This window comes from Castor canadensis, chromosome 6 (genome assembly GCF_047511655.1).
Source record: "Castor canadensis chromosome 6, mCasCan1.hap1v2, whole genome shotgun sequence".
NCBI classification, from domain to species: domain Eukaryota; kingdom Metazoa; phylum Chordata; class Mammalia; order Rodentia; family Castoridae; genus Castor; species Castor canadensis.
The window spans coordinates 168,615,239-168,627,764 of record NC_133391.1 but is presented as its reverse complement, the minus strand read 5'-3'; the positions used below and the strand labels follow the sequence as shown (position 1 = coordinate 168,627,764).

Here is a 12,526-nt window from a genome sequence, read left to right as displayed (position 1 = left end):
GTTACAAAATAGAGATTGTGTGTAATGAAGAGCAGGTTTTAACCTCTCAATTAAAATGCCAATACATCATAGTGTTATAATAGCATGTGAAGGTCAAAGAAACATTGGTTTCTTCCTTGGTTTTATTTTTGATCCATCTACTAGACTGGTATTGAAGAGAAATCCACTTGAAAAACTGTAACTATTGATTGAAAGACTTCACAATTGAGTGTTTCTAATGTGACAAGTGATTATAACTCAAGCCACAATACAGTTCTTCACTGACAAGTAACAGTGGAGGCTGTTGATAGCTTTCCCGTCTTGTGACAAAATAAAGTGACACATTCAACAATATTTCTTATATAATTGTCAGTCAGAAAATTATATTTTTGAAAAAATGCCACAAAATAGATGTCCATAAGGATGTTTAAAATGATGTGAAAAGAATAAGTTATCAGTTATCAAGACTCAGAATGGTGAGTATGAGACTCCTATAAGAGCCAGTAACAATCACCCACTGTCTGACCTTCGCCAGAGCTGTCAAATCAGGGCTCTCTGAAGCTGTCAGTCCTCAGGGCTGTGCAGCTCAGTCATGCCAGCAGTAGGATCCCAGAGTACCAGTCCCCTTGGCTGTGTTCCCAAGGCCCAGCGAGTGGAGTGGTCCCCTAACACTATGACTGTAAGTACTAGTCTCATTCATTAACATCATTTCATATCTAGGCTTGTACATATTTGAAGTAAGATCTATAAATACATAAAATGAAGACTCAGAGCTAGGCATGCTTTCCCATGCTCTATCAAGTAAAAATCAGATTTGAACTGATTTCCGGGATTAAGTTTTTTAAGAGCAATTTTGGGTGGATGTACTTGTGAGCATTTTATAAATCAACTAAAGTGACTTGACATCTCTATCATTTCCAGTTACTGAATCAATACCAATTCCAAAAAGTCTATTTCCAATAAAGAATTTCTATTTTATTAAAACAAGTCTAGAAATTCATGTGTATCTCAGTGCATACTGTCATCATAGAACTGAGCAATAAATGATGAGTTTCATGCTAAGATTTGGAGCAAATCTCTCGGATTCATTTTGTTTTAAGAGCAGTGAAAACAATTACCAAATTGTGAGTAGGTAGGAAATGCAAAGTTATAAAAACTTCATTTTGGTTCCTAAGTTAGTAAGTATATAGATGAAAGAGATAAAGTACATAAAAAAATGCCAAACACTGACTAAGCAGGAGAACTATAACTGGGGAGAGGCTTGATTTAATTCAACAACACTTCAAGTTGGGCAACACTTGTTATTAAACTCATTAATCCAGGCTCTTGACATTGGGGAAAACATATGTAGATGAAACAAGTGACTATTCCATAAATAAATTTTTAGTGAAATTAAAGGACATTTATGAGGTCATCTGTAGTGAAAAAAATTTCCCTATTAGTAATAATTGAGCTTGGACCAGACCTAACAGGGCAAGTACCTGGACTGGCAACAAGGATGTCATACTATTTCCTCATTGATTTTTTAATTAGTTTCACCAAGTCTTTTCTCTTTAAGGCCCATTGTGAGCTGCTTACTGCTGAAGGTTACTCATATGGCTGAAGGAAATTGATATATGTCAGACTACTCCCCAGGCTCATTGGTCTTAAAGTTCAAAGAATGTACTTTAATCTTCCAATGTCTCATGACTGTAGACAAATGGGGTGTTTGCGGACTATGGTTTTACTGCGTGTTTATGTGTGCATCCTTTAAAAACAATAACTTATTAAGCTCTTAATGTTCAAAATGGATAAGCATGTCAACTGGAGATCGTGAAGGTCTCCTGAAGCTATTTGGAGAAGAACACTGCTTCCTGCTTACATGGGATAGTTTTTTTTTGTTGTTACTATAACATCGTCAGACAAATATAATTCAAAGCAACAATCTAAATTGCACAATTGTTGCATGAGTCCAATGGGGTTTCTCTCCTTGATACAGGATGGTATTCAAATCCTAATGTTGAATTGCTGCTTGAATGTATTTGGAGGTCTCAGAGTGTTTAAACAAAAACCCTGAAACTTTTACAGTACATCAGTAATACACTGAATTAAATGAAATAATGAGACAGAATTTCCAGAGTGTCTCAAAGTGCATTCCTCACAGTCTTTAATAACCAAAGGGAAATTATTTAGCATTTAGAGGTAAAGGAATGAAAAATCAGGAAGTAGAAAGTCCTTGATAACCAAAGGTTTATCCTTTTAATCTTCTTTGATTATACTGAGGAACTTCCAGAAGGCAAAATTTAATTAAGGTTAGTGAAGGTTTCTGTAAAAATTGATAGCTCACTGATATACTAACACCCTGGCCTGGTGAAGATAGTTTTCAGTTGCATACACTAAGACACCCTTTTTTGGATATTTGTTTTTTATTACTGAGTCACGAATGACCACAAACACAGTAACTTAAAACAACATGGATTTCATCATCCCACAGTGTCTGCAGCTCAGGAGCCCAAGCTCCACTTAGCTGGAACCTCTGCAACCCTTGATTCTTAAATCACATTGGAAGACATTCCATTTGTGGTGTGGCACAGTGGCTTTGACACCAAGTCTTACCTCTTTTTATTCCATTTGCCAAAAAGACCTTCTTCACCACTCTCCTTGGAAATTTTTATTCATTTTTTCAGACTTGATTATGACTAACTCCAGGAAATGTATTATGACAGACCTCCCTCAATTTTGGATTATAAAGTATAGGCACAGTGACTTCTAAAATTAAATGGTTTGCCCCAAATCCCAGAGCTAATAGGAAAAGGTACTGGATTTGAACAGACTTCTTTCTGGCTCCATGACACTGTCTTTTCCCCCTATCCTTACTCTTGCTATACAAACATGAAGAGGCAACAGAGCAAAGGAACAGGTATCCACCAACACTCACACATGTGACCACAGAGGGACAACAATGACAAGATATCTCATGAACCCAGGTTCAACTGGCTTTCTTTTCTGTGCTGAAGGAACGATTAGCATGCAAGCTGGAATGTCAAGTTGACTTTACCAATATCACAGCAGTCACTAAATCACAAGTTATTTATCAAAACAAAATTATCAGTAGAATCAGCCTTCCTGGTGGGGTTGGAAGACAGAAACTATATGCTATTTCTTTCAATTGATTACCAGAGACAAATGCTTTCCAGTGACATTCAATAGTGCCACCCATAACCAGGAGATGACAGGCACACTTAGAACCAGTCCCTTTGTGGGCATATGCCTCTAATCCCAGCTTCTTGGGAGGTGGAGACAGAAGAATCCTGAGTTTGAGGTCAGTCTGAGGAAAGTTAGCAAGATCCTGTCTGAAAACCAAAATACAAATGAAAGGGTGGGACATGCCTCAAGTGTACCAAAACCCAAAAATACAAACAACGACAAAACCAGTCCTACCAACACAGACACATTAAGTCAGCATCTAACATACTTGTCTCCTTTGCTTTTGGAGATGCCAACCAACTTCTCGATGCCGCCGGCATCCCGTAAGGCCTTGGCATTTTCCATGTTCTTTGTGATCACTTCATGCAGGGTGCAGCACACAGCTGTCACGGTGTCATCTGACATGGCCTTGCTTGCTGCATTGTTGCTGTTGTTCCCACCCGGAAGCCTGTGGACCAGGTCTCGCATGGCATATTTGCCTTCGGAAAAGAAAATGAAGGGAACTGTTGAGGAGAGGCCAAGTTGGAAGAAGAGGGAGATAAAGAGAATACAAGAGGCCATGCCACTGCAATATTGTCAGTTTCCTACCACTGAACTTTTTTTTTACTGGGTGATTTCAAACACATATGCAGAGATACAGTATACACATCCCTTGTTACCCATGAGGTGTTGTGTCAGGACATTCTTTCACCCCTGTGGATACCAAAATCTGTGTCAAGTCTTTCATATAAAACAGCACATGCATATCCTTCTTTATATTTTAATCAAGTCTAGATTACTTTTAATAACCAATGCAAATAAAATGTGATATAAATAGTTATTATACTGTGTTGTTTAGGAAATAATGACAAAAAACTGTACGTGATTAATACAGATGTGATTTTTTTTGAATATTTTCAATATGCAGTTGGTTGAATCCAAGAATGAGGAACCCACAGATATAGAGGGCCAAATGCATTTCTTCATAGCAAATGCCTGAAGTTGGATACTAGATAAATGTGGGATTGAATCACTGGGTAAATTACTCTATGCCTCTAAGCCTCAATTTCTTTAACCTGTAAAGCAAAAACAATAACGGAACATAACTTACAAGATTATTGTAAAGATTGTATGGAAAGCATATAACCCATGATTAATATGGACACAGACTCAATAGATGTTAGCTGTTATTAATTCCTCCTTAATATTCACAGAAACCAAGAAAATGTATGGCAATTGTAAGATGATCCTTAAAAATAATTTAGCAGGAGCTACGTTGGGACCTGTACTATTTAACAAGAGTCAAATCACAAACATGAGGAGAGCATGGCCACATGTGTGAGCTCTGACCTCTGTAAAGCAAAGAGAAACACTGAAAGCAGGGGAGGTGACCTGGACAAATGATCCAATTAGGTATGCTTTGCATTAGAGTAATCTTGTCTCTCTGCTGAGATTTTATTGCTTGGTTCTATAAAGCAACATTTACAAATTTGACTTCTTTTTCTTTGTTGAAAAATAAAATCCAACTCTGCTTCCTTAATTCACTTTTGCCATTATTAATCTTGGTACTCTCAAAGAGAGAGGTATTTACAATGACGTATTTATGAAGAAATTTTAGTTTACAAAGCACTTTAGGCATTATCAATAACCCAGGAAGACAATTAATTTATCCCACCTGCAGTTTCCAATTCTGTTCCTTTAATTTACTTCTGGAGGTAAGTGAGTGCCCACAGCAAAACTGGCTGTTCTTAAATTTTTCAGGTGTACTTGGAAAGTGTCCAAAGTTAGGTCACTTATTTAGCTTCCATCCCTCAATAAGACATATGTATCTAGCTCCCAAAAGCTATTTGAAAGATTTTGCCTTCAACATATCTCTAAATGCTATCTTCTCTTGCTGCTAAACTCTCCAGTGCATGGTGCCTGGAGGCAGGACAAAGAACCCCATGTGAGTAGGCAGTATCTTAATTCCAGGCAGTAATAAATAAAACATAGGTCTGAGTGATTTTGGTGTCTGGTCATATCCTATGTTTAGGTGGCTCGTTTTAGCTTGGACAGAAAATGCTGATGTTTAAATTACTAAAATAGAAGTGTCTTTACTCACGTGATGATGGCAAAGGAAGTATCTGACAAAAGTGCCTTGCCTAAAAACTCTGAAATGTCGCATATTTATTTTCTAATGACAGCACTTAAGTAGTTTGGAGAAGATACTTTTTACAGGATAGCTCTCTGAGCAACTTGCTTGAATCTGTTTATCATTAAACCAGATTAAACTCTGGCTAAGGGTTTACTTCTGTCGAGCTCAGCATGCTGAAAATTTGACCACAAGCCATTAGAAGACAAATCTGAAACCCATAGAAGTGAGAAGATGTGTCCTTTTCTTCTATTTTTTTAAATAAGGGAAGTTGATGGAGGAAGAGCAACAGAACTCAAAAATATTTCACTGATTGTGCAAATGAGGCATACTTCTGAGTATGGAAGACTGGTTTTGTGACCTTGATCACTGTCAAGATTGAAAGCAAAAGTGTGGAGAGGGAGATGATTTGATGGCAGCATTTCTTAGTTTTGGTTGTTACTATTAAAATGATGTCAGAGGTTGGTGGAGTAGCTCAAGTGGTAGAGAGCCTGCTTAGCAAGCATGAGGCCCTGAGTTCAACCCCAATATTGCCAAAAAAACCAAAACAAAACAACAAAATGATGTGAGATAATTTTGAATGTGTGGTTTCTTCATGGCTTTCCAAACTGTGATCCCTGAATGAGACACAGATATTCCTATAATGTTCAGATGGCAGGGACCTCACTCAACTAAGCAGCTTTTCCCACTCACCCCAGTGCGTTATACAAACACTACCACTTCCCATGTGTTCCCCATGTAGAAAAGATCAGGAGTCAACTGCTGTATTTAACCTACCACAAGTCAGCTGTTGGGGAAACTCACTGGAATAATTTTATTTCTAATATTTCCAACAGAGTGCACAGATTTTTTACTAGGTAACTGGAGATTTTTCATTTAGCCTATTTAACAGGAGAGATACATTTCAGTCTATATTTTTTGAACATCTGAGTGAAGAAACAAATCAAGTAAAATTATTCCATAAGTAAAAGACCTCTCAGCAAAGTTTGCTAATTACTTTAAGGGCATTCTCTCTCTCTTTTTTTTTTTTTGCCTTTGTTTATGTGATGAAAAAAGCTGTTTTCTCACACTGGAATTTGAACGCTGTCTTCACAGGACATTTGGGCAGCAAGGAAAGCTTTTTAGCTCTTTTCAGTGTTTAGAAACTCTGAGGCTAATTAGGGGTAGGAAAGAAAATATGAGAGATAGAATAATTACCACAAGTGACCTCGTGCTACATGCTGAAAACAGCAGTTGGGGAAAGAGAGAGATTAAATTGGACTGGGGTGGTGCTGGATGGCTCCACATAGGAGGTAGACAGTTAGGATCTTTCTGAAGGTCAGGGGATCAATAAGATCAAGTTGCTATTTTACGAAAAGAATTCTGGTACATTAAGAAGGAAGGTTTCAGCATAGTAAGATTGAAGGGGGAAAAGAAATGTGGTCTTTTTCTTAACAACAACTCTCTTGTCTGAACTACAGAAATCAGTACTAAAACTCAAGGTGGCTTATTACTATAACCATTCCATGCCCTACAGTTTTTTTCATCCCTTTTGTAAACACTAGAAAAAGCTAAGAAGCCATTCTTGCTATCCAATAAAAAGAATATTGGTCCCTTTTCTCTTCATCCCTCAGTCAAACTTGAAAGGAGTTAATTCCTTTTTTATGTCACAGTGGCAATAAGGAGAAGTTGCAATGTGAGTGGGACAAACTTTTATTTTCACAGCTTGACACCATCAAGCTCATCAAATTGTTAATTTCCTTCCTTTTTAGAGAGAGAAATGAATGGTAGACTTCTTCTAGGGTTAAGTAGGGCAGTGTCTAGGCCAACAGGCAGATACTGCCTCTCTAGGAACCTGGAGGGGGAACAAGTTGTTCAGAGGTTTAGGGTGCCCAAAGGGCACCAAGAGTTCAACAGTGGCCTTGCCGAGAACTGTGGATACAGAGGAAACAGGAGCACAGGGCTTACCCTGAGGCCTGAGCCTGGCATGAGGCAGAGGAGGTACCTGTCTTAGAATAAACTTCTCCGGCCTGAAAAAAGGGGCCGTAGGGCTGGCAGTCTGTGGGAGATGACTATGCTCCTTTCTGGTTTTAATTTTGTTTAAAAATTAGATAAAGGAGTGGTATAGACTGAAGGTCATAGAGTAGCTCACTGCAGTATTTCAGGACCCGAACAATAAGGACCTGTTGACTACAAGGCAGGGACCTTGGGAGATGAAGCAGCCATGATGGGGATTCCAACTGACAGGGACTGGAGTCCAGTGAAATGTTGAGGTTAAAGAAGGAGGGATGACTCAGAGATTTCTAGCTGGACAGATGAAGTAGGTAGTGAAATGAATTTTGAAGCTTACTAATAATGAACAAGTTGGGTTTTTTTTATACAAAGAGAAGCATCGAAAATTAGTTATACAATGATTTGAGTACAGCTTGTACCCATTGAAACCCATAGTGATACATTGGGGTGTCACAAGAGAGAGACGATTTTTTTTTACCTTAGTCTGTGTATGGAATTGTTTGGTCATTGCAGTACTTATTTGGGTTGGCCCCTCTTTTTGTGTGGTTGTCAACTGATTTTTGATTTTGAGTTTGTTTTTGGCCACAGAGATAGCAGATTCCTCCACCTCTGGGGCCACCACAAGAAGGCAGTGGGATGCATCTCCCTGAGGAAGGGGTCTCCATGGTCCCCTGGGTGATATGGAATCCTCATGTTGTTAGAAACATCTTCGTGATATTTGGGTGGAGAGAGAGAGAGAGAAAGGGTGGGGGACACACAACTCGGAAGTCACTGGGCTGGACAAAATTTACTTCTGCAGAAGGTAAATTGACAGAGTCTGGTAAACAAGCACACTGGGCAGGAAGTCCTCTCAGGTTTTATCTTTAATGCAATCCTGCCCCTTGCCTGGATTGGGCAGGTTTCAAGATGGCTAATTGGAAAAGGGACAGGTCAGGGAAAGGGGCTCTGGAGACAAAGTTCAAAAGTTTAGGGAAGTAATAACTGTCAGGTTATCAACTTTGGAACCAGGGCATCTAGTAGAAACAGGAACTTGCCTGGCTAAGGAAAACAACCCTTTGTTCTTAACAGAAACATTTATTAGGTTAAGCAGAGTCTATGAAGCATATAAGAAAAATGAGTTAGTGAGACTAACATTTGTAACAGTGGTCGGTACTGATTAAATCATTTGACAGAAAAGACCCAACCTAAGCTGATTCTTAGACTACTTAGTTCACAGTGGGAACTTGAGAGGTGGTGAGACCCTTGAGTTGTTACCAAGTAAAGCTGTCCCTTATTTATGTTCTGTCTTTTTGCTTTTCCTCTCTCCATCATAAGATGAAGCAAAATGAGGCCTCACCACATGCAGCTGCAGGATCTTGGACTTTACAGCCTCTAACCCTGAGCCAAAATAAAATCCCCTTCTTTAAAAATGATCTACCATCAGGTGTTCTGTCACAGCAATGTAAATATATGGAAAAGATGGATCAAGTGTGATGGCGCAGGCCTGTAATATCAGCTACAGGAATATTGCCATTTGAGTAGCCTGGGCAAAGGTAGTGAGACACTGGCCCCCAAACAAAATAAAAACAAAAGTACTGTGTGAATGGCTCAGTTGGTAGAGCACTTGCCTTGCAAACACAAGACCCTGGGTTCAATCTTTAGTTAAAAAAAAAGGAAAGAAAAAATATTAGTTATATGAAAGAATCATAGGACAAAATCCCATTACAGAGAGAACAGGCTTTTAGGGTCAAAGGACACCTAGATTTGTGGAAGCAAGGTGGATTCCTTGCCTTGCCTCTATTGGAATAAATGTGGTTCCCATGATTTACTATCACAGAAGCCCAACTTAAAAGAGAAAAGTTGAGAAAAGCACCTTGCTCTCTCATATCAAAACATAATACAAAGCCATCATTACCACACAGGCCACTGTCTTGCTACCCTTCCCAATAAGAGTGAATCCTTTGGTCATTTCTTCTAAGTTACTAGAAGAATCTAGGTTCTCTCATAGAAATGACTTTATCTCTGACTTTGCAATTCTGGTGGGAGATAATGGCTGGAGATATTATAATTGCATGAAAAACCTCCTGCTTCCATCCTTTATAGACCAAGAGTAGACTTGAAATTTGCTCCCCTTTCCTCTGTGTGTATATTTTCTCCAAATGCTGTACTTAGTAAATTCATTTTCTAAATTTAGGTTTTTAAAATTTGCAAGTCAGTTATTTATTTTTTTTATCATGCTTCATTCTTGGAATCTTCTGATGAGTGTCACTGGGCACACCAGGGTACCTTCGATGGACTCACACAGGAGACCTCAAAACTGTGCTGTCCCCTAACAGGGCTCCCTGCCATGGCACTGTGAGAATAGGAGATGGTGGGGTGTTCATGACAGGGTAATGGAGTTTTGCTCTTGCTAACTCTTTCTGTCTCTCTGTTGGGTTTATTTGTGGATGTTTCTACTTCTATTTCTGGACTAAGCTAATTTCTGCTATTGATGTGTATACTACTACTTCACTACCCACTGGTGGAGGAATATTGAGTAGTGGTTTTATGGCCTAACCACTTGTGCTCTGTAAGGTGGCAGACAACAGAAATAATTTGAGTCCTTTCCTACACTATTATGTAATTCTTTCAATCATTGATAGAGTCCTCTACGTACTTCATCTTTCTTGTGTACTTTTAATAAACTCAAATGTCCCAACTTATTAGAGAATTGATATTTTTTTAAAGGATCACATAGATCAGGAACACCACAATTCCTTTGTCTTGGAGTCTTAATACCTCTTTGATCTCCCTGTTTCTGTAGCTACTACACCTAATCTATGAGTTTTTGCTGAGAGCCTCTGAAATTATATTCTTTTAAATTTTTTTATTGTAAAATAACACAAAACATAGACTTTATCATTTTGTCCATTTAAGGGAATAGTTCAGTGATGGTAAGTACACTCACATTATTGTACAACCACCACCACCAACCATATCCAGAACTCTTTCATCTTAGAAAAATTGAAACTTTATACCATTGAACAAAATTTTCCTTTCACCCGTCTCTCATCCATGGGGTACCCCTATTCTACTTTCTGTGACTGGATTATTTCACTTAGCTTAAAGTCCTTAAGATTCATCCATGCTGAAACATGCTAGAGCTTCCTTTCTTCTTCTGTGTCTTTATGTACTATGCATGCATTTATCTATCATTGGACAATTGGCTTGATTCTTCATTTTAGCCACTGTGAACAATGTTGCTATGAATATGGAGATACAAATATGCCATCAATTTCAATCTATTTGGGTTTTTGGATCGACAGTTAGTCTCTTATAGCCAACATGTGGTTGGATCAAGATGTGTATATATCTGTATCTATCTATCTATCTATCTATCTATCTATATCTATATCTATATTTATATCTATATATCTGCAGGCACCTGAGCCCATTCATTAGAATTTTTTTTTAGTTGTGGGCAAGGGAATTATCACTGGTGATGATTTATTTTTTATATGTGTGAATTTTTTCTATTATCATATTACCATTGTTCTTGGGGTACATCATGACATTTACAGAAGTTCCTACAATATTTCATAGTTGAATTCACTCCCTCCATCCTTCTCCATTATGTCCCCTCCCCCCATTCCTGGAATAGTTTCAACACGTCTCATTTTTCCATTTTCATATATGAGTACATTATATTCCTACCATACTCACCCTCCTACACCCTTTCCTTATATCCTCCCCCTCTCCCACAGGTACCAATCCCAAGACAGGACCTGTTGGATCAAGTTTTTTTAATGTACCATTGATTTCTCTCTTTAATTGGAAAGTTTAATCCACTTACATGTAACCTAATTACTGATAGAGAAGGAATTAACTTCTGCCATTTTTCTGTTTGCTTTCTGTTTCTTATTTCCTGCCTTACTGAATTATACTCTCTTTTTATTTAGTTGTTCTCGTTGTAGTGAAATATTTTAATTCTCATGTTCCTTTGTATGTGTTCTTTAACTATGTTCTTTGTGGTTACCATGGGGATTGCATTTAACATCTTAAAGCTATAACATTTTAATTTGAATTCATACCAGATTAACTTCCATAACATACAAAAACTCCCTCATTTACAGTTCCATCCTAACTCTTTCAGTTACTGATTTCACAGAATCATACCTTTTACATTATGTACTAGAAAACCCAAACTGATCATTACTTTTAAAATCCATGAGTCTCTTAAATTATGTAGAAGACAAAATTTGAAGGACCAAACCAAAGTTACCATAAAGTTAGCTTATATGCTAATCATTTTTTCCTGAAATGTATTAGTCTCTTAAACTAATAGAAAACAAAAAATAGAGTTCTAAACCACTGTGACAATACTATTGTCTTGTATGTATATATAAATGTATATATGTATGTGTACATGTATGTATGCATGTATGTATTTGGTGGGACTGGGGTTTGAACTCAGGGCTTCAAGCTGGCAAAGCAAGCACTCTCCTGCTTGAGCCACACCTCCAGTCCGTTTTGCTCTGGTTATTTTGGAGATGTGGTTTTGAAAACTATTTGCCCATGGTCTTTGCCCTCCCAATCTCAGCCTCCCAAGTACCTAGAATTACAAGCGTGAACCTCCAGCATCTGGCTACTACTGTCTTTTGTAACTGCCTATGTCTTTCCTCCCTCCCTCCCTTCCTTCCCTTCCTTCTCTCTCTCTCTCTCTCTCTTCTTGTGGCTGTGAATTATTGTCTAATGTTCTTCCATGTCAACCTGCAGGACTCCCTGTAGGATTTCTTACAGAAAATGTCTAGTAGTGTTTGTGTAGACTGTGTAACTTCTCCCTAACTTCTGAAGAACATTTTGGCTGCATACCAGATTCTTGGTTGATAGTTTCTTTTTCCTTTTAACACTGTGAATATATTAGCATGCTGACTTATCTCTAAAATTTTTGATAATCTGGGCACCGGTGGCTCTCACCTGTAATCCTAGCTACACAAAAGGCAGAGATCAGGAGAATTACAGTTCAAAGCCACCCTGGGAAAATAGTTTGCAAGACCCTATCTTGAAAACAAACCTTTCACAAAAAAGGGCTGGTGGAGTGGCTCAAGGTGGAGGCCCTGAGTTCAAGCCCTAGTACCACAAATTTTTTTATGAGAAATCTGATAACTTTATTGATGATCTCTTGTATATGAAAAGTTATTCCTTTTTTTTTTTGCTTTCTCAATTCTCTTTATCCCTGTCTTTTGATAATTTGATTGTGTGTTGGTATGACTTTCTTGAAGGTTATCCTACTTGGATGTC

At 38.1% G+C, this 12,526-nt stretch overlaps 1 protein-coding gene across 7 annotated transcripts in view; it reads right to left on the bottom strand.

Moving 5' to 3' along the window:
- Positions 1 to 12,526, bottom strand: part of Ctnnd2 (catenin delta 2) — an 858,282-nt gene that overhangs the window by 43,426 nt on the left and 802,330 nt on the right. For all 7 annotated transcript variants that reach the window (XM_074077729.1, XM_074077725.1, XM_074077730.1 and 4 more), the window contains one exon: positions 3,434 to 3,644. In XM_074077729.1, coding sequence (XP_073933830.1) covers positions 3,434 to 3,644 — 211 coding nt within the window. The remainder of the gene's footprint in view (positions 1 to 3,433; positions 3,645 to 12,526) is intronic.